At 31.8% G+C, this 23783-nt stretch overlaps 2 protein-coding genes across 2 annotated transcripts in view; both read right to left on the bottom strand.

The window, feature by feature from the left end:
* The window catches only part of LOC126892547 (ADP-ribosylation factor 4-like), a 76646-nt gene that overhangs the window by 38745 nt on the left and 14118 nt on the right, over positions 1 to 23783 (bottom strand). The gene's annotated exons all lie outside the window — the stretch shown is intronic.
* LOC126892545 (uncharacterized) lies at positions 55 to 12432 on the bottom strand. The gene is made up of 4 exons (XM_050662105.1): positions 11853 to 12432; positions 11558 to 11757; positions 505 to 744; positions 55 to 447 (listed from the first exon to the last, which is right to left on the bottom strand). The coding sequence occupies exons 1-4, from the start codon at positions 12086 to 12088 to the stop codon at positions 137 to 139; spliced, it is 987 nt and encodes a 328-aa protein (XP_050518062.1). The 5' UTR covers positions 12089 to 12432; the 3' UTR covers positions 55 to 136.

The following is a 23783-nucleotide window of genomic DNA, read 5'->3' as shown; positions in this document are numbered from 1 at the left end:
AACTAAGACTTATTTATTTACTTAAAATTATTTCTAAACTAATCTACTATAAATATAATTAAACTAATCTACTAAAAACATAATTTAACTAAAATGAATTAAAAACTTTTAAACCTAACTAAGACTTATATACAACTTATTTGGAGGCATTTTCCCGATCTAATATAATTGAAAACAACTTTTGTTGATTTTCAACTAGGTGCAAAAATTGTTTCCGTTCTGTCATCTCCATTTCAAACCTTTTTTCGCACTGTGCCCACTGTTTTTCTTTCAGTGTTATTTCTCTCTCTGCTAAATTCAATTTTATTCTTTCTACTTCAACTTTTGATTCCTCTAAAGCCAATTCCCTTTCTTTCCATTCATCGTTTTTTTTAGCCTTATCCTCTAAGTAACTTAGAGCTGCTTCAACTTTGGGGTTCTTTTTATGCTGTTTCTGTTGCCTGGGACCTAAAATAAAAGACAAAGGGTTAAATATAATATACTTTGTTACCTATGTGTTTTTACCTAATACTCTGCTGTGTACTGGTGTGGAGGTAGTTCTGCTTTTGTGAGGAATTCCATCAATTTTCCTCTTTTGAGGGGTTCTTACTGGATGATCATTATTTTCCTCTCCCTGATTTAATAGACTTCCATCAGTTATAGCAGAGGAAGCATCCAAAGATTGCTGCTCATAAGCTGCATTGCCTTCTTCTATTTCAATTAACACCATTTCAGTAGCATCATGATCACTAGGTAAAGTATGAGCTAAAAATATAAAATCAATGGGAAAATACCCAGTAGCTGGCTGTATACCATAATTAAAAAATCATACAGAAGTCAAAAACTTCATTTGTACAATGGTATAAATATTGTTGGTCTGTGTCCATTGAACAGGCAAGAACCACGATTTTTTATCGAGCAGGGAACCATGTTGCCCTTTGAGCACTCCTAACACATAAACCAATCCTTTAACATCGACTTGGAGTCGCTATAAATATTATAGAATTATCATGTAAACCATATTTCTCGATGTTACCATTTTAATAAGGTTGCTAGTTCCATGTACTAGGCAGAACGCACTGAAGATGATCTGATCTAGATCGAAAACGTTTTGCAAATCCTGTTGGATGACTTTTAATAGTTTTTAATAAACTTTTTATACCATTGTACAAATGTCAAGTTTTTTACTTCTGTATGATTTTTTAAAAATATAATATTGGTCTTCATAATGTAACATAGATATTAACATTGATTATAGACACGGATAGATACCCAACGCTGTACAACAAAACCGTGCCAAATTTTCTCCCCTCAAAACAGTATAGCCATCTATATTTGAGAATGATGATTACGCGGCAGTCGAAAGAAATCCTACATAAAAGGTTTCTTCATTTTCAGTGCCTCCCCTACATTCTCAACGTAAATACGGTTTCCCCACTCTAGATAAGCTTGGAAGATCTTCGAATTCTTCGGGTCACCCGCGGGGGGCCGGCGGGTGTGCTGTGTTCGGGTCTGTTTAGTGTCCGCTAAAAGCAGCAGACAGATAGTTTTAGCAAAGAATAACGCACCCACGTTTTAGCTTACCGTTGCCGTTACTAACCTCTTGTTCCGGTATCTTAGTAATTCCTCGTTGTTTTGATATTATGTATTCTTAAAATAACACATTTTACAGAACGTGTTTAAGAGTAGGTATCACAAATTCAATGCCTATAATAATTACCTACTATATTTCTTTATTCTGGAATTACATTTTAATAAGCGTGTAATAAAAAAATTCCATAACATCTACTTTTTTCGATATTCAAATTAACCCAATATAGGTCTGGATCCCGCCTATGAAAAAAAAGTTGATTAATAGCAAGCTGAAAATTTGTTAATAGCTTAAGGGTGTCTAGTCGAATAAACTTTGATATATGGGAACACTGAAACAGGGGTAGTTTTAATTGTGGAACAGGTTAAAAATTTGGAACGGTTACAGCACGAAAACGGCACATTTATTTTGTCCGACAGAACAGACTTAAACTCTCCGAACAGAGATTAAACTCTCATGAAAAAATCAGACTGCTATTTATTACCTGTCATAATTCCTGTCATTTGACATATTCTACATGTTCCACTCATTAAAACGCCCATTTGGTGATAAATAGCAGTCTGATTTTTGCATGAGAGTTTAATCTCTGTTCGAAGAGTTTAAGTCTGTTCTGTCGGACAAAATAAATGTGCCGTTTTCGTGCTGTGACCGTTCCAAATTTTTAACCTGTTCCACAATTAAAACTACCCCTGTTCCAGTGTTCACACATATCAAAGTTTATTCGACTAGACACCCTTAAGCTATTAACAAATTTTCAGCTTGCTATTAATCAACTTTTTTTTCATACGCGGGATCCAGACCTAATATATAATAATATAATATCTAAAAATTATTACTTCACAAGAAATACTAGTGGCACGTTATACAGTAGATAACTATGTAGTTTCTATACTTTTTTTTATTTAACATCGCACAAAATTGCATAATAAATTAAGTAAAATTAAATAAAATACGAATTATAAATATTGCCAAATAGTATATTGTACAAGTGAGAAAAAAGAAATATTTCTCACGAGCGCACAAGTTTTTTGTTGGCACGAGCCGACGCACGTTCAAGCGAAGGAGAAATATGTCACTTTCTCATGTGTTGTACACTGTACTTTTTCTATGGATGCGGTTTTGTCAAGAGTTCAAACTTCAAAATTAAATAATTTAGGTGCTTTTAGGTATTATATGCTTAAATTGAAATAAAATACGTATACATGTAGGTATTTAATTTTCTTAATAAACTGCTCGTCAAAAGTTAGGTATATAGAAAATTCTGCTGAATTTTTATAGTAGATTTTTTCGTGAACAGATTAACGGATTCCGGTAATTTTTTTTTATTATTTTAGACTTTTCTTTAGTATTTACACAGTTATGCAAAGGTTTACTCAAACTTTTTTTTTGTACTTATACCGGGTGGAAGAAAAGAAATGTTTTTCTTATTTTAAATTTGATGCGCCCTGTAGGGAGGACGAGGTACAAATGGGAGTATATATCGAAATCGTATTGTAGTCTTATGTTTTGTGAACATTTTTTTTTAATTTGGGTAACTCGACGAAAGAATAACAACCAGCTAATTTGAATTTACCGGAAAAATCGGAAAACTCTGGAAAATGGACTTTTTTATTCAAAATTCATTTACAATGTTAACACTAATATATTTTGATAAATATTTTCATAAAATATTATAAATTTGTAAATAAATATTAAAATATAATTATAGTATATATCTATTTATACAGGGTGAGTCATGAGGAACTGTACATACTCCTACCTCGTATAGAGGCTCCTATGGGGAATAACAAATGACCATTAGAAAGTGTCTGATCCTATTTAATAATATACAGGGCGAGTTTCACACTTTGACAGAAATTTGTATTCGTCATAATTGTTGAACGGTCAAATCGATGTGTCTCTTATTTTGGTCAATCGTTACACTATTACCACCTAATCAACTGATTTATTCAAACTAGAAAAAATCAGGTCCGAGTTCAAAAAAATTAGTTCGTTTTGGTCTTAGAAAAAATTTCACCCTGTATACGCTTTTTGAAAACTATAATATGAATTTTACAAATTAGACAAATAAGCAATTAAAATGACATATTTATTTTTTCCCCACACGATTACTTAATTTTTTATAAAAAAAATCAAATTTGACTATGAATTAAAGCTCGGTACAATTGATTTATTTCAAGAAATTATGGATAATGTGGATGAAATTAATGAACCTGTACAAAAACTGTGTAGAATTAACTAAGATGAATAATTATAATCTATACAAATTTTTTGTTTAATTTGAGAACGTTTTTGTTTTCAATTACAGTAGAGCGTCGATTATCCGAACTAATTGGGGGACATAGGTGTTCGGAAAACCGATTTGTTCGGATAATCGAACTACAATATATTGATACATATTTATAGTCATACATATTTATCCACAAGTGAATAAAAACCATATTTATATACCTACATATTTATTTATATTTTGATAATGACAACTAGCAACTAAACAAAAAGTGCAGTCTTTGCAACAACATAATTATTTTTGGATACAATATTGAAGAAAATTGAAGATATTTTAAGCGTCAATTACTAACGCTTGCTCGGTATTCGAGTGCTGGACGCGGGAGTCGATAGTTCGAATAAGTGGTCGTTCGGTTGATCGACGTTCGGATAATCGACGCTCTACTGTAATTTTTAAATCTAAAAATGTACGATTAAGTAATTATAAATTTTGTTACAATAAACATCTGTTTAAATATGCTGAATAGTCTATTATGAAGATCCAAGAAAAAAATTGTCACCGATTCTTAGATTTGTAAATATATATTTTTTTCTAAATCTTTACATTTTTCTAAAAATTGAAATAAATCAAAATACCCTGTACTTAGGTATAGTCTAGCTTCTTTTTTAAAGGTAATTTAAAAATTTCATCAGGTGTAGGGTGTTCCATAAAAACAATATCTTTGATATACCACTCTTTTTTGAAGCACCCTGTATAATTCACATTATTTTTAGATTGCAGTGTTAATGGCCCGGTATATTTCTATGAAGAATTTTTTTTAAATCAAGTCGTTTTCCATACAGACACCGAGGCGAATAAAATGAACCAACCTGTATATAAATAGATATATAATATAATTTTATTTTAATATTCATTCACAAATTTATAATATTTTATGACAATATTTATGAAATTCTATGTGTTAACGTTGTAAATGCATGTTGAATAAAAAAGTGCATTTTCCAGATTTTTCTGATTTTTCCGGAAAATGAAAATTAGCTAGTTGCTATATTTTCGTCGAGTTACTCCAATTAAAAAAAATGAAGGCTCTACATTCTCTGGAAGCTGGGATATTATAAAATTTTTCAAGCGCTTCAAATTGAACTTTCTATAGCAAAATCTCGACGCGCTAAACTGGACTCCGATAATCTTCCCCATTACACGGTCCCAGCTTCACTTTAAAGGGTTATTCCTCGTTTTAAATAGAAGGTATTCCGTACTTCAATTGAAATATAAAACAAACATATTTATTACATATCATTCTGTAAAAAATTTCAACTATGTATTTATAAACAATAAAAATGTGATTTTTCAAAAAAAAAGTATAACTTGACTATTATTGGTCCTAGAAAGTTGCTTTTTTCTTTTTTAATGTGTGTTTTTTTACCAGATTTTTGATACAATCAATTATAATTATTTATCAGAAAAAATGACAAAGATATTCTAATTGTTTAGATATAAGGAAAAAACTCACCATTTTTTAGCGACTTGCTTAACATTAAAAAAAAACAAATATATTATTTTTTTTAACTTTCTTAGTACTTTGAGTTTTTAAGAACTCAATGCACTTTGCCAAACAGCTCTCAAAATATTCCTAGTAGTCCGTTCTTTAACGGTAAAATATTGCAAAACCTCTAAATTTTAAAGAACCGCTTGGATTGACATGAAATTTGGCATACACATAGCTAACAAGTCAAAGAAAAAAAGTGATATTGTGCCGATGTGTGCTTTTGCGCTGGGGGTGGTTTCCACCCCCTTTTGGGGGTGAAAAAATATTCGTCCAAAATAAGTCAGGAAATGGATAAACTGACTAATTTTAAGTAACTTTTGTTCTATAGAGTTTTTTCACTAAGTCAATACTTTGCGAGTTATTTGCCAGTGAATATGTTCATTTTTTCAACAAAATAACCACTCTTTTAGACGGTTTTTCGCAAATAACTCAAATAGTAAGTATTTTGTGGAAAAATCATTCGTAGCAAAAATATAGCCTGTAAGAAATTTAAAGAAATGGTGTATATATCACGTCTCTTTACCTAGTAGAAGCAGACTTATAGCTAATGAAAAATAGGTTCATATTCGTCAAATTCCAAATGGAATACTTTAACATGAAATATCCAAAAATGAATCACATTTCGGGGAAAACTCATTACAACTTATTTAAAGTGTTTAAAAAAAGCTTAATAAAGAAAGCAATGCTTACTTTTTTGTTTTTCGAGATTTTTGGTATCTCTAACCATTTTTAAGTTATTTTGAAAACAAAACCTATTTTTCAAAATAAAATTTTGAAAAATTTTACTTTGAAACTAAATTTTTTCAAAATTAAGCACTTTGAATTGATGAAACTTACAGATCATATAAACACAACATAAGTAAAATAATTTGTGGGGCGGTAAAGATTAATTTCATTTAAGTTGCTAATTAGGAGGTGGTCTTCCCGAATTTTTTTGCCAAAACAAAAGGGACCAACTTTATTTTGAGCGCAACTTGCTTAAATTTAATGCTAGAAACTTTTTGTAAAAACAGAAATAAAGCTTTTTTTAAAGACTTTAGAAGAGTTAACATGGGTTTTCCCAAAAAGTGCTTAATTTTTTGGGTATTTCTCGTCGAAACATTCTATTTGAAATTTGGTGAATATGAATCTATTTTTCATTGGCTATAACTCTGGTTCTACGAAATCCAGAGACCTAAGTCATACACCATTATTTTTTTACTTTTTTTATAAGCTATATTTTTGCTGAGATCGTTTTTTTTTGAGTTATTTTCGAAAAACCGTCTAAAAATGTGATTATTTTGTTGAAAAATGAACATATTCACTCGCAAATAACTACAAAGGTGTTGACTTGGCGAAAAAGCTCTATAGAACAAAAGTCACTTAAAATTAGTGAGTTTACCCATTTCCGGACTTATTTTGGACATATAGGTGAAGTCACCCCAGGGCAAGAGCACACATCGGCACAATATCACTTTTTTTCTTTGACATGTAAGCTATACTTATGTCAAATTTCATGTCAATCCAAGCGGTTCTTTAAAATTTAGAGCAAAAACCGTGAAAGAATGTACTATAGAGCAACAATGACTGTTTAAACATTCCATGAACATTTAACATAACTCGTAAACTAACAAATAGATCTTCTTAAAATTTTGTACACTAATAAAGGCACTTAATTTCCTCGTGATCAAGGTACAATAAGTTCCTTACGGCCGTTTTGTTAAAAGTTATTAACAGTTACAAAATAATGCAAAAAAACGTGGCTTTTTGCAATTATCTCGGTTAATTCTTTATGGATTTTAACTTATAAAAATTTAAATCAATCAAATCAAACTTTTGCTTAAATATGATACTAAAAATGCTATAGACAAAAAACCATATTTTCTGACTTTGGCCTTTTTTTATAAAAAAAAGAAGTCGATTTACGAGTACCTCTGTATGTATTTTTAATTAACTATATCCATCCTACCATTTAGCACCTTCAAATACAGTCGAACACGCTTATTAGAATACCTCTTAAAGGAATATCCCGGTTTAAGGAATAGCATAGGCGTAACCTGGGGTGTTTTGGGGGTTATAACCCCCCCATTGGGATGTACTTTGAGCTCTATACGCTTAACACCATAGCCATCAGAGACCTTCCATTAGTTGTAACCCCCCCCCCTTTCAGGTAGTTGTAACCCCTTCCCCCTTAGGATCATCCTGGTTACGCCTATGAGGAATAGAAATTTGAGGTCGAGGTCCCGAAACATTTATAGTAGCAACCAGTGGCGTGCTGGCCATATAAACGAATCGGTGCAATCACCGAGAGGCCGCGGCCTTTTGGGGCCGGTCAAATAAGTCTTTTTCACAAAAAATTTTAGATTAACAATTTTTTTTTAATTTCTAATCGAATGATATTAAAACATTTCAAAAATATTTTATTTCCATACATAGTGTTCGAGCCATTTGAAAAATATTGCATTAATTCCAGTTGTCTTATACACACCCTGTATTTCAAAACGGTTAAAATTAAGAGGTTCAATGGAGCCATGAATAGGCATTATTCGGCGAATAATATAAACACAGATTTTTACACAAAATACGACTCAGCAATTGTATATATTTTGTTCAGATATGTGTTTCTGGAAAAAGTTCGTCAAGTATTTTTGGATGTTTTCGGTTTTGCTGAGTGGACAGAACCAGTCGGAGTATAACGGTTATCTTGAAATTAGCGAGGATAGATTCATTAGAAATATATAATCATATGTATAATTTATAATATTTCGATCGAGGATCGTGGTTTCCTCCAATATTCCTTACAATTTTATTCCATTGCTCTCTATATTTAGCTTCTCTAAGAGCTTCGCAGAATGACTTTCCAGCTGAATTCTTAATTGAATCGGACCATCTAGTTTGTGATCGTCCTCTTGATCTGCTCCCCGGAACGTTTCCAGAAACAATTAATATCTCCAAGCTATCGTCACCTCTGCGAACCACGTGACCGAATAATGGCAGAATTCGTTGCAGATATATTGTGGAGAGCCTTTTATTAATTTCGAGTTGGTTTAGAATGGAAACGTTTATCCTATGAGCTGTCCAAGGTATGCGCAGCATTCTTCTCCAGCAACACATCTCAAAGGCATCCGCTCTCAAAAGCACCACACTTGGACTCAATGAGTCCAAGTATCTGCCCCGTATTGAAATATTGAGGATACAAGGGAATTCACCAGTCTCATCTTGATATTTTGAGAGATAAATCTATCTTTCCAAACTTTAGTTAGGCGACTCATCGCATTTTTTGCCATACCAATACGTCTACGAACTCCTACTTCACAGTTACCATCGTTAGTTATACTAGACCCGAGATAGACAAAGGTGTTTACTATCTGATATTCCTGTAGCATGTTAGTCAGTTGAATAGTGTCGAATCTGTCGAACACCATTATTTTTGTCACACTTTGGCACAAAATAGTGGCCTTAAAATCAACCAGAACAAAACAAAAAATATGCAGGTAAGTAAAAACACAGAAATAAGGCAGCCACAAAATGTAACAATAGGAGAATACAACATTAAAGGGATAAAAAACTTTACATACTTGGGATCCCTAGTCACATCTGATAATAACGTAGCAGAGGAAGTGAAGAGGCGAATATTTATTGCCAATAAAAGTTAACATGGCTTAATTCGGCAACTAAGATCAGACAACGTCGCAAGGAAAACAAAATGCCAAATATACAAAACCTTAATAAGACCGGTACTTACATACGGCTCAGAAACCTGGACACTCACTAAAAGAGAGGAAACATTGCTAGCCACCTTTGAAAGAAAAATCTTGCGACACATATAAGGGCACAAAAGAAAATGGAATTTGGCGAAGAAGGTACAACTTTGAACTATACGAAATATATCAGGATCCGGATATCATAACATTCATTAAAATAGGACGGCTGCGTTGGATGGGACATGTAGAAAGAATGGAAGAAGGCGAAATACCAAACAAAATATTCAAACAGATGTCAGTAGGAAAAAGAACAAGAGGAAGACCGAAGCTGAGATATTTAGAACAAATAGAAAATGATATTTTTTTTTCTCTGATTCTGGCCTTGGTTTATAACTAGAACCTTTAGCCACGTAATTGGATACCTTATCACTAACTCAGGTGTAATGTGTAGTGTGTGTGTTGAGTAAGTGTCTTGTTACTTTGCAAAGTCGACGTCATTGTCTTTGCAAAGAGACGCTAATTGTATCCGAACGTCTGTGGGCCCTCTGGTGAGTAAGAAAATGATATAAAAACCTTAAAAATAAAAAACTGGAGAAAAAAAAAGCACCAAACAGATCAGAGTGGAGAAGAATCCTGGAACAGGCCAAGACTCAGAAAGGGCTGTCGAGCCAATGATGATGATGATGAATACATCTACGAACTCCTACTTCACAGTTACCATCGTTAGTTATACTAGACCCGAGATAGACAAAGGTGTTTACTATCTGATATTCCTGTAGCATGTTAGTCAGTTGAATAGTGTCGAATCTGTCGAACATCATTATTTTTGTCTTGGTCTTAGCTTTATTGATTTTCACAGCAACTTTATTGCTTTCGTACTCGACTCTTCTCAGGAGATCAAACGTTTCTAACAACGTATGCTGCATCAATTTAACATAACCGCCAGAATCTTTAACATGTTAATTTCCCCCAAAAAGACAAAATTCATGGTTATAACAGCAAATCCAATAAGATGTAAATTGGAGCTGGAGGGCTGATAGAACATATAGACATCACACTATCTAGCTACGGAAGGCTGGAAACAGAAGTGGAAGATCAAATGAATAAAAATATCGAAAAAGAAATGAAAGGCAGAATTTACAAAATAGTCATCAGACCAATAACGACATACGCGGCAGAAACACGACCCGACACGGAGAGTACAAAAAAATTGCTCGAAACAGCGGAGATGAAAATCCTTCGAAAAATCGATGGTAAGATTCTGTGGGATACAGAGCTAGAAGTACAGATATACAACGGAGATTCAAGGTGGACAATGTTAATAACTGAATAAGAAACAGAAGAATATAATGGAATGACCACATACGCCAAATGACAAGAAATAGAGTAGTAAGGACAGCGAGAGACAGTTCCCCAATAGAAAGACGATGAGTGGGTAGAAGTTGAAAACGATGGAACGACAACTTACTAGAGGCACATTGAAAAAACAGACAGTCATATTTATACAAATACAAGAAGAAGAAGAAGAATTATTTTTGTTTTATAAATAAGAAACAAATTTCTGATAATAGAAGGTATAATAAGGATGGGAGGCCGCTTTTCTATAAAATCACCGGGCCGCTTAATAAGTTCCAGCACGCCACTGGTAGCAACCAATCATCGGTTATTAGAATATCCCGGCTATAGGAATACTTTTGGTTGGCACAAAGGCTATTCCAATAAGCGGGTTCGACTGTACCTGTATTGATTTTTACCCTGAAATCGCTCATATTTATTTTTCTACCCTGTTCTAAAAGACCGTTTTTGTTTTAAATGATCCAAAAAATCCAAAACAATATCTGCCCGGGTCGAAAAATTTTCTTTAAAATTTATAAAAAAGTCAATTTTTTATTATTAATTAATTTATATTTAGAATTTAAAAATTATATCGGGCACTCCTTGGTTTGTGTTATTAACATACTAAATTACATACAAACAATTTTTATCCGTTGACAGATCGGTACAGTTGAGAACCTCATATTATCGTATTTTAGAAAACCCTTAAATATCGACAAGGTATTACATTCAAACTGTTCGCTACGCTAAATAGGATTAACTTCACTTCTCTGGGTGTCTCAAGGTCGTTTTCTAATTTAGTAGGTACTGCCATAAATTGGTTGTGGTGGGAGTGATAGGGGAGGTAACCGAACGTCAGTCTACGATCATTCTCTTGCGAGAACAAATTCTTAACTGGCTATTTCACGAAATAACCACTAGAGTCGCTGATTCTTGACTAAAATTTTAATTTTTTGGATGGTAAAGGGGACACGCTTCCGTCCATAAGCGCTGGGGATCTATCCGTGTCTATAATCAATGATATTAATAAGAAGTAAAATTACATCCAAAATAAGGAAGTTATAATAATTTTAAAAATACTAAGTAATATCAAAAGTATATCTTAGATATTATACTTTTGATATATTATATGATATGTAATTGATATTTTGGATACATTTTTATGCTGAAGTATGGATCTATTTACTTACAATCCTGATCATTTGGGTATTCTAATTCTATTGCTGTATTTAATGAAGTCGCAGCCCACATATCCCTGACTTCTTTAGCAACTTGAAAACTAGATCTTTTTTTCCCTTTTGTTTCTTTTTTTAGTTTCGCCTCTTTCATCAGGTCTGCTACTTCTTGCAAGAGAAAGTCCATTTCTGTTTGGATTTCCTCTATGCCAGATCTAAAAATTACCATTTTAGTAATAAAAATTCCTACATGCAAAAAAGCCACTTAAGTAGAATAACTCTTTAATTTAGATATTATATTATGACTTACTTTGCCTTGTCTATTCTTTCTTTTTTAATCCAGGAGTTAATTAAATTTTCTACGTGTTCTTTGATGCATCTAATAGAAAATCTTTTTCCTGTTTGTTCACAGACAGACTCTTGGATGTCTCCCCATCTTTCATGGTTAAAATATGGGTTGACTCCTCGCACTTGTCTAATCAACAAAAGGTCATCCTCGCTTGTAAAGCGCAGCCTTTTCGCCTTTTTCAATAAATCTGTGTTCATATTTATTATATGAAATAAAAAATTTTAAAATATAATGTTTTCTTCCAAATTTCCACAAACTCCAAATGTCAAACAGATGGTCAACTAAAATCAAGCCAAGAAAACAAAGACAAAACACCTGACACCTTGTTACGTACAGAAATGTCATATGTCCCAGTGTGTCCGAGTCTTACCGAATTGGTGCGATTCGCTGCTAACGTTACCGTATTTCAAGCCCGCTATTCGACCTACCGTAACGGAGCCCGCTAACGTTAAAATCATTTCCGTTATTCAATATTCATACTGCGCATGCTCCATTGCTAAAATAACGTTACCGTATTCTCCTAAAGTTACTTGATAACTCTCTATTACATCAAAACTGCATATACTGTCAATACGTAAATCATAAAACAACTATAGAATAATATCTACTTTTATTTTTGTATATTCTAATTTTAATAGTTTTTTCTACAAACGTGTTAAAAATGCAATAATACAGTTTAAATTAAATTTAAAAAAACCTTTTAAACCACCTTTTTCAAATTGCGCCAGTTGTATTATTAATATTAATGTTAATAAATGAAATATAAATATTTTGACGTTTCACAATTTGACAAATCACTTTTAACTGCAGTGCCTTAAAATTTTTAAAGCACTGGTGCTTTAAAGTAGCATTTTTAACGCTCCTATGGAGTGCTATAAATTGCATTTTTAACACGTTTATAGAAAAATATATTTAAAAACACTAATATATCCTTTCCACACCTTTTCTGGACTGATACATACATAAATTAAAACATTTACGGCCGGTTTCACAATCTGTGGTTAACCCTAGCGGTCAACTAACCTTTACTCACAGTCTAACTGACAGTTGCTGTTTCACAACCACAGATTCAATCATGGTTAGTTGACCGTAAGTTTTGTTTTATTTTTCTTATGTTGGTAGGAAATTATGGACAATGATCACCAGAAATAACATTTTTATGGAAGAATTATCAAATCAGCTGATCAGTCAGATGAGTTTCCATTGATTTTTATTAGGATAAATTCAATAAATTGTTATATTTCTTTATGACTATTAATTTGTTGTATATATTTTTTAAGGATTTTATATTTAGTTGTGGAGTTTATTTTGCAGATTAAGGAAAAATAAATGTGTGTATATGTGTGGTTAGGATATTCAGTCAGACAGACTTGTGGTTGATTTGCATAATCATATTTTTGATGTTGATTCTTGCTACCTTGCTTGCTTTAAAAATTCATATATTTTAACATACCTCCTATGGGATTAATAAAATTTGATACATGATGGTTGCATCTTAGATTTTGGACCATAAAAATTACTATGCAAAACTTTTTTGAAGTATCTTTTTTTCGTAAAATTAATATTAAAAATGCTTCCCATACGTGGCCAACTAAAGTACACATACTGTATATTACATGCACATTATACATTTTAAGTTTTGTTTAAGAATAATATTTGTTTTAAGGTCTTTCGCCAATATTGTTAAAATTAAATTGTTAATATAAAAACATGTAGCAAGCAAGAGACTATAGTATGTATTAATAATTACCCCAGGAAGCAAATCATTTAAAAATCGAACAATTATTGGCCGCTGAAATGCTAAACGCATTTAAGTACATCATATAAATTCATATCTGTAATTAATAATTTACGTGTATACACTCTGTCCTGTCAATAAAACGAAATTAGGTTAGGATAACCTCTGGTTAAGAGCTTAACCATCACTCCAAGCTCTGGTTAAAAATTCTGTCGGTTAACCACAACTTCGCCGTTGACCTGATATTGTGAAACACATATTTCGGGGTAACTTCTGGTTATCTCTTAACCATAAGTTAACTTCGACTTGTGAAACCGGCCGTTAGTAAAGAACCCCATACTGCCAGCGTGCGCATGCGCGAGATTAATAAAATTTCACCCTCCAATCGCGCCTAAAGAAGTATCCCAGGCAACCAAATAACGTTTATAAAACGTTGAAAAAACGTCATAATTATCACCAAACGACGTCAGTTTATCACGTTTTTTCGACGTCGAAGATCACGTGAATATGTCCCACCATAAGTCACGTCATTTTTATCACGTTTTAAATACGTGATATGAAAAACGTAGTTTTTACGTCGATTTTGCGTCGTTTTTTAGATTTAATTTTTATTTTATGGTTTTAGAAATACACAATAATTGAATGGGTCCAGCACATGGTTTGTTTTTGAGAAGTCAAAGAAAAAGTTTTATATTGTGATAATGGCGAGTTTATACATTTTAAAGGTGAGTAATACAGTTTGTATTTTGTATTTAAAAACTGTATTACTAACCCTTAAAATGTATAAACTCACCATCATCACAATATTAAAACTTTTTCTTTGACTTCTCAAAAACAAACCATGTGGCGTTTACAACGTTATTCGGCAGGCCCATTCAATTATTCGTATGGGCATTGTTAGTATTGCAATTTTTCCATTTAAGTAAAACCAAATGGAAGGCTTGTTAAAATGCATAGAATTACAATATCCTCAATGCAACATATATAACATACATAGAATTTTCACTTTTTATATTATAAATATTTACTGTGTCAAAAGTGAAACAACATATAAACTAATAAATCATTTATTAACAAATTAAACATTAAAGTCACAATGTAATAACAAACTTAAGTTTAAACCATTTAAGTTATATAATATATATAATTATTATAATTATACCACACATTTTAAAGGTACGATTCCGACAACGAGTGCAGATGGCAGTTACAGTTGTCACCATGACAGACGTCATTATTTTGCACTAATAATTTGCATAATTATTAGCAACTGACGTTCTGCCGGACAGCAGTTGCAGTCAGATGTCGGAATCAGTCTCATACAGATAAATAGTGCAAAGTAGTAGTGCAAACTGATGTTTGCAGTTGCTGTCTGCAGTCGTTATCGGAATCGTACCTTTAGTCAAATATGAATACATACAAATAAGACCCAATATATTGAATTTCAATGAAAACTATCTGTTTTATATTTATAAATTTTAAAGAAGACGATTGAATGATAAAAAATAGGACAAAACTATAATAGTCTGTGTTCTCACATACAGTCGGAAAAATGAAAGAATACCCATGAACGAACATATAAAACACGCTGTATTTTCCTGTCACCGTGTCACAAAGAAAATTGTCCAGTGCAAGTACATGTAACAATAATTATTACATGTACTTGCGTTGGCCAATTTTTTGTGTGACACGGTGACAGGAAAATACAGCGTGTTTTATATGTTCGTCCATGGGTATTCTTTCATTTTTCCTACTGTATATTTCCATACTCTTATAATCCTCAAAATGATTTCAAATAATTATTACAAATTTTTGCATAAAAAAAGATCCACAGACACCTGAAAAATATATTTTTTGATTAAGGGACTGTAATGACCAAATTAAAATGATAAAAACAATTTACATGTGATATCTGATAATACACACTTAAAAGACTAATAGGGCTTTTTATCCACTGTCATTTGTTTCGAGCATCTGTCATGTGTCACATAATATTAATATATCTACGCCATGTCTTTGGTGTGTATCATTGGTATATACCAATAACGTATGACGTAGATATAATATTAATATTATGTGACACATGACAGAAGCTCGAAACAAATGACTGTGAATGAAAAGCCCTATACATAAATACTCATGATGAAGAAGTACATTATAATTAAAATTGACTAACCATTTTCATATCGCTGCAACATGAAGCCAAAGCCGTCTTATATTTCAGTTCGTTTAGAGAGTGCAACAAGCACTCTGACCGAACAGCTTGAAAACTCGTTAGGTTTTCACCAGAGAATGTACATAGCTGTAACATCTGCACATGCATTGGGTTCTTCTTCTTCTGTCTTGCTGTGGGCATACTCAGCTGCAAATAAGATTGCTGCAATATGGCTGCAAACTTCACTATTACCGGCAATACACATACAATGTGCATTTGCTATGCCATTGGAACTGGCTATCACCCAAGCATCTAGTGGTTTAGCATTAGCTTTTTGGGAATTCTTCACCTAAAAAAATATTTTATCTTTGTGGGAATGCTTGAACTACAAAAATTTATTTTCATTAGAGTATTTGCGTTCTTTACAATGATTGAGAATATTTTAAAATCAGACAATAATATAATATAATTTTAGAACAAACAATCATGACTGTTTAGTATTCTCTTTTCTATCATAGCAATTACATGTCGTCGACCTAATCTGTAAACTGTGTAACTTCATTTATCCAAATTTTACAGAGGCACAAAAAATTATTTCTCTAAATATGACTAATGCGAATACTACGTATCTCCCATTTTAAAAGATAGAATGCTCAAATGGAATATTTTATAGATAGATACTAACATTTGTACCTATATTGTTTAATGAGTGTATTAATATTATTTACCACCAACTCTTTCTTGAAAATATCACTTTCTAAACAGTGAGGTCAATCATGTGGTATGACAAACTGGGGAGTTACATATTTTTGGTACTAACTTTGCTGCAAAGGGAGATCAGTGTATACGAAGATGACACTATTTACTCTTCTGGTAAAAATATGCATGTGCATCCTTTTTAAACGAGTACGAGACGAGACGACAATATGTCTGGTTTCATACAGATATATAAACGTAAATAAATCTAATATTTAAAACCCATTTATCCGAAAGACACTAATACTGTTATCTATATATTTTTGATGGTGAATAAATAAAATAAAGACTTACCTTTCCAACAATAATATAGAAGTCATATCAAAACATCAAATGTTTCAAAACAAATCCAGTTGTGAAGGCTTTTATGAGCCTGAAGGCTTTGTATGCTTTCATCTGCTGCTTAAAGTAGTAACTGTGAGACTCTACCAGTCTATCTATAATAGCATTGTCTATCTAACAGTAATTGATGGAATGCACTGTAAAATCCAATTCTGATGACTGAATTGTATATGGATCTAAATCTCCAATTATTTTCAGCTTCAATGAATATCTAAAACAATAAAAGAAATAATGTTATTGCTTGCAAAATTCATCATTTTGATACATATCAGGGAAAAATGAATAGTAAATAAAAATTGTTTCGCTTACCTTTCTAAAACATCTGCGTAGTTTCCAATAATAATTTCCTTAAATAATCACTTTGCATTGTGGTAAATTTATAAAATTTACAAATGACAAACAAAAGTTTTAAAAAACACACACAAAACAGCCAACAAAAATCCAAATGGGCAAAATACTAGGACAAACAAACGACAACGATACAAACATAACCTTAGTTTTGTAACTTTTAAGCTCCAAGCTCCTCCCAATTTCGTGACGTCAGACTTAGGCTGGCTGAAATAAAAACGTCTTTTAAACGTATTTTAACGTCATTAATCTTACGTATTTAAAATCACCTAAAAAAGACGTCGATATGACGTAATGTTCAACCATGTGTATATATTCCACCAAATACTGACGTTTCCTCGACGTTGTTGACGTCACTTGGTTGCCTGGGATAACTTCAAAAAGTAAGGCAACAACATCGTTAAATATTTATTCGGAGATTCGGAGGTGAAAAGACCGGGCCTTAAGGTGGATTTTCACAGATCCGATGTCCGACGGTACGATGATACGATAGAAATTTCAGAGAATTTCATTGGCTGAAAGGTGACAGTTGGGTTTTCGTACGAAATTAAAAAGTCATCGGAAGAAGTTAAAATTATTTTAACTTTTGCACGAAATCGGATGAATTTTGACACTGTTGACATTCTATCTTGAACGTCTTGAACTTGTTGAAATGGAACAACAAAGTCGTAATTATAAATGGATGTTGGTCTGAAACTATTTTCTTGTGGCATTTTTGTAATTAACTATTTTTAATGAGAAATAAGCCACAATTTTAATAAAAAAAAATGATTTTATTTTTTAGTAAAATTGTGGCTTATTTCCCATTAAAAACAGTTAATTATAAATGGATGTGATGGTACTTCTAACAATAACTCACATTTTTATCCTCTTCAAACAGATAATTTGACGAATCCATGATGATCCAAACAATAATAAGAATAAAATCGAAATAAAACTATCTATCTGTTCCTGTTCAATATCCAACAGCAAACATTTGTATCAAATATCAATCCATGGAATAATCTGACATATTACACAAATGTCAAAAAATTTCGGATACGACAATCAAATATAATCGTACGAAAAAAATTCGTATTTCGTGTCTTCGGATATCGGATCTGTGAAAATTAGCCTTTATTGTACAAATATTACTTGACAGTTGACAGATTGTACAAATAATATTAAGATTGCTTTTTAATTTGCGACGATGACAAATATACACAAAAATTATAATAAATATAATTACCATGATACTATAAATAACAAGATAATATATTGCGCATCTCGAAGAGAAGGGAGTCGTGACGTAACTGGAGACCCAAGTTCGTAATGTCCGATTAGTTTGAATTACTCGCGGTTGTATAGTCCAGGCTATATGGTCGCCCCCGTTGGGTAAATTATTCCGATTCTATTTTTTTTTGCACAAACTTACTCAAAAAGACTTCCTTATAACAAGTCCACAGGGTGCGCGGTCAGAAAATTGTTTAAACAAATTCAAAAAAGTATTTTTTCAATTCGTTCATTTTTTTTAGATTGAGTCATTATAAGCAAAACAGGTCTCTTGTGATTTTTCTCTAAAATTTATTGTTGTCGAGTCATACGCGATTTAATATTTGAAAAACGCGAAATCGCCATTTTGAAGGCTTAACTCAGTTAAAAATTATTACTATGAAAGTTAGAAAGTGACCAAATCAAAGTCCATCCTACAAGAGTTGATATGTACACGTTTACTAGCAATGCCCTGCTTTTTCGCCTTGCCAGTTAAAAGCATGCGAGCTACTGGCATGATAGCTACTCTCCTAATTTACTGGCATGTGTGTAGCCGGCTTAACGTGTAACGTAACTGGATGATAAAAGGCACGAGGCCATTGGCAACTAACAAGTAGGCCATTTCAAGACTTTGACGTTTATGACACTAATTGAAAGCTGGAAGGCAAACATTGAAATTATTTATATTTGTACCGCATTGAGTTTCTTAAGTTTTTTACGTTTAATAGTTTTTTTATAAAATAGTTATTGTTGTTATAAAATAGTGGTTTATATAATTGTTTTTATATAATAGTTTAATCGTTGTATAATAGTTTTTTATAGTTGTATTTTCCGAACATTTTGCTGTTGACTTCTGTAGCTTCTAGCTGTAGAAGTACTTGTAACGACTGTATTTAGTTGTAAGCAGTGAATAAATAAACATAAGTAAATATTTTCAAAAGCTTTTGGTATATAGATCCATTTTCCCTCAAAGGGTATGAGTTAACCTACAGTAGAAAAAATTTTTCAAGGGTGACAACATGGACAAATATAGTTACTTACATGGACATAGTTTTTTTTGTATTTGGAGCTTAGTAATAGTTTTTACACAGGTCAACAAATGAAGGCATTCAAGAGTTTAAATTCTTACAAATATTTTGAGGTAGGATTTGTATATAATTGTGGAGCTATAAAAATAAATAATTTCATCATAGTGGTTCACCCCAGATATCTTAAAAAATTGACCTTTTAAAGAATTTGTACAGTCGGAAAAATGAAAGAATACCCATGAACGGTCACGTCAAACAGGTACAATCACATATTTTGTATTTGCTGTTCTTTTTCTATAAATAACAAACGATAGAGATAGATTAATTATGTTAATAATATGTGATCGTTCATGGGTACTCTTTCATTTCTCCGACTGTACCTGCAGTGAAAAAATTTCAAGAGAAGAAACTGAGAATCTGCCGGAAGAGGTGAAATGTTTTTTGATTTTAGACAACGCTCCTGCTCATCCCTCTGAAAATATTCTATGATCAAAACATGGCAACTTTAGTTGTATGTTTTTGCCAAAAAATACATAGCTTATTCAACCCATGGATCAGGAAATAATTTTAGCAACAAAATGAATATATCGCAGAAAGTTTTTAGATGAAGTAATTGTATGATGAAGATAACACAGAAGATACAAGAGGGCAGCATACTTTGCAAAACTTAACTGTTACAATTTGAAATCAACAATTTGTTAAGTTTGCTACAGCATGGAAAGGCAGTTATTAAGGGGTTACATAGGTCTTGCGGGTAAAAAAAGTGACTTTTTAAAAAAATTATATCTTGGAAACTAAAAATTATTTTTATTTATAATTGGAACATGTAAAAGTATAGTACACTCAAAAAAATTTCAGCCAAATATATTCATTTTTGTAGAGTTGACTGCAATTTTTCGACAACAGCCCTTTTTTGTGGTGAGCAGCATAACAAGTCCAGTCTCATCTGAAATTTCTTGTAGTTTATACCTCTGGTTAGTGAATGAACAAAGATTTTTTTATTAGATGAGGTCATTTTTGTTTTATCAAAAAAAAACTACTTTAAAAATGAGAAAAATTGGGGTCAAAAATGTGTTTAAACTTATGTAAAATCTTCAAATTTCATTTTTTTTAATTCCTTCGTTCATTTACTAGCCAGAGGTATAAACTACAAGAAACTTTTTGATTTCAAATGAGACTGGAATTAGTTTTGCTGTCCACCGCAAAAAAACTTAAACTCTACAAAAATGAATATTTTTGGCTGAAACTTTTTTTGAGACTACCTTAAGTACTATACTTTTACATGTTCCAATTATAAATAAAAATAAATTTTAGTTTTCGAGATATAATTTTTTTAAAGTCACTTTTTTTACCCCTAAGACCTATGTAACCCCTTAAAAAAATGTTTGATGGCCAAGATGCATACATATATTTAGAAGGAAAGTTCCTAATTTCTGTAGTATAATACATAATACCGAAGAGGAAGTAGCTCTAAGCGCCGGACTCCACTTGCAATTTGTAGTCGTGAAGATTGAACACATTCTTTCAAATAGAAGTAAATCCATGATTATTTAGTTACAAATGGATTGACTTGTATTTGAAACAATGTGTTCAATCTTCCTGATTACAAATCGCAAGTGGAGTGCGGTGCTAATAACACCAAAATATTCCATATGAAGGTACACAGACATTGAAAAATTCCTGGAATATCCCCGAAAACACGTTTCCTGAACATCCCAGGAAAATCCTGTGTCAGCATTTTAAACATTACTTGAATGTCTTATTGGAACATTCCATGAATGTCCACGAATGTTCTTTGGACATTCAAAATATATTTTGTAGACATTCCCTGGATATACCAGAAATACAGTGATGAGCGCTCTAATAACCTGCAAAATAGCACAAAAGATGGAAAACGTATTAAGTAGTGAGATAAAAAGAAATGAAACTAGTCGAGCTGGGAAATTTAGCGATATTAACTTATACATTTAGATTGTATTGATTGTGTACCACCTTCAGACGTATCAGACGAGTTTGGAAACTACCACTGTCACAGTGACAGTTTTAGTTGACATACTCCTCTGATATGTGTAAAGGTGGGAAACAATCGATATAAAATAAAATTTAAAGGTTAATTTCGCTAAATTTCCCAGCTCGACTAGTTTCATTTCTTTTTATCTCACAACTAAATATGTTGCCCGTCTTTTGTGCTATTTTGCCGGTTATTCGGGCACTCATCACTGTACATCCTTGCTGATGTGACAATACCTCCTATCTGTTTTTTCATGAGTTTTGTAGGAGAGATGGAAAAACATGTTTTAAGGTCACCTCCTGTGTTCATATGTAAGTTTTGACTTGTTTTGTAGTTCATAGATAGTTTAATTTACTACAAAACAAGTCAAAAAATATCATATGAAAACAGGAGGTGACCCTAAGACAAGTTTTTAGTCTCTCTTACGAAACTCATGAAAAAACAGATAGGATGTATTATTACATCACTGACGATATGTGGCCATACCAATTAATACATCCTTGATAAATATAAACATTTTTATTGAACAAAATCTTTTCATACATTTTTTTAATGCAATTTACTGATATTCCTACATATTTCAAAAAAATGTGTCACATTTGCTTTGTAAACCTTTCTTTTGCCTTTCGTAGCCACATATTCCGTTTCCTTCCTGGGTTTTTGTAGACCACTTCTCTCAGCTGATTCTAAAAAAAATAAAATAAATGGTAATTTTTCAATCCTTTACAATTAACAATCAGAAGAAATATTTACAGGTAATAATATGCATAAATAATAATATTTTGTATTTTGACAATGACGTCTGATTTGGAAGTCGAAAGATTAATAAAACTATTTTTTAAGTTAAATTGTGGCTTATTTCCCAATTAGAATAGTTAATTACAAAAATGCCTCAAATAACTAGCTTCAGAACAATAAATAATTCGTTTCATACAAACATTCGTCCAAAGTCAATTATACCTGTAGTATTTCCATGAAAAGATTCTTTAAGTGAATTTTGCATAGTTTTCTTTAAAATATCTCTATCAGGCCAGAACACAAATTTTTTAACCTAAGACACATTATATACAAAGTATTTTTGAAATAAGTTGATACCGGGTAGGGTGAAATACTAAACCTATATCCCAAATCTTTATAATCTAAGTTTAAGCTTAGTTTAGCTAAAGTAAGCAATACTTGATCACTTGGTGACAAAACAGTATTTTGATGGTATTTGATAAATGGTGTAATATACTTTAAAGCTATTTTAAAAACATTGTAATTTGCTAAACCAGTATAATTTTTAGTTTTGGCATCATCATTTTCTATACTTTCACAAGATAAAGCTAATTTCTTAAGCTGATATTTAAAATCCTGTGTTAATGTTAATGACATAAAATGTATTTGTTAATTTTTCCATTGTAATATATGTTTGACTATGTGGCAAAATCTTGTCTTCTACTAAACTAGCTTTTATACCAAATAACCAGCGGCGGCTCGTGGGTCAATCTTCAGGGGGGTCATTTTGGTTTGAAAACTTCAAACTGTTGATTTTTTAAAGTATTTAAAAGATCTTTTAGCATTTATATTTTAGATAAAAAATACAGACTTAGATAAAACTCAATACTATTTACCCTAGTTTTCCGAAAATTAAATTTGTCTTTTTTTAGAGTAAATCTTTTAAAAAATATAGGAAAAATGGTATGAACAGGTTATTGACTGATATATAGATAGGAATATTTATAGTATAATAAATTGTAAATTTATTAAAACGAAACTTACTTTAAATATTTTTATATTTTAAGTCAATTCTTCTATCCTTTAGTTCTGCAAAATAGTCTATGACCTTCTCATTGAAATTTGGAATGCTCTTGACAAGCGTTTTCTCGATGCTCAGCATAGACAAGGCACTAAGTCTAGGTTGTCCCATCGTATTACGCAGGAATGTTTTTACTCTTTTTAAAGTAGAAAAACATCTCTCACTTTCCACGGTTGTCATAGGGAGTGTGCACAAAATATTTAATAACTTCACTGCTTCAGAAAATGTTTCAGACAAATTCATGTTAATAAAAAGCTGAAGTATGGCTACTGCACCAGCACTATTGCGAAAATCCTCACGACAATATAAGACTTCAAGTTCCGATTTTAGTTTGGAAATATTCACTGTGGGATAATTAGCCGTCACCATTTTTAAAATATTTTGCGGAAAGTTGGTAGTGTATGCTTCAAATTTCTCTATGTAGAATAACTGTGAAATCATGAGATGATCATTGAAACTAAACCT

Source organism: Diabrotica virgifera, chromosome 9, assembly GCF_917563875.1.
Source record: "Diabrotica virgifera virgifera chromosome 9, PGI_DIABVI_V3a".
Classification (NCBI taxonomy): domain Eukaryota; kingdom Metazoa; phylum Arthropoda; class Insecta; order Coleoptera; family Chrysomelidae; genus Diabrotica; species Diabrotica virgifera.
Note: the sequence above shows the minus strand (reverse complement) of the source record. Positions and strands in the feature narration are given on the sequence as shown.

Bases quoted from the DNA above. Each gene is read 5' to 3' on its own strand.
- LOC126892545 (XM_050662105.1), bottom strand. From the start codon at position 12,088: ATGAACACAGATTTATTGAAAAAGGCGAAAAGGCTGCGCTTTACAAGC. The intron at 745-11,557 runs GTAAGTAAATAG...TTATATTTTTAG, and splicing joins ATACCCAAATGATCAGGATT to CTCATACTTTACCTAGTGAT. The intron at 448-504 runs GTAAAAACACAT...CTTTTATTTTAG, and splicing joins AGTACACAGCAGAGTATTAG to GTCCCAGGCAACAGAAACAG.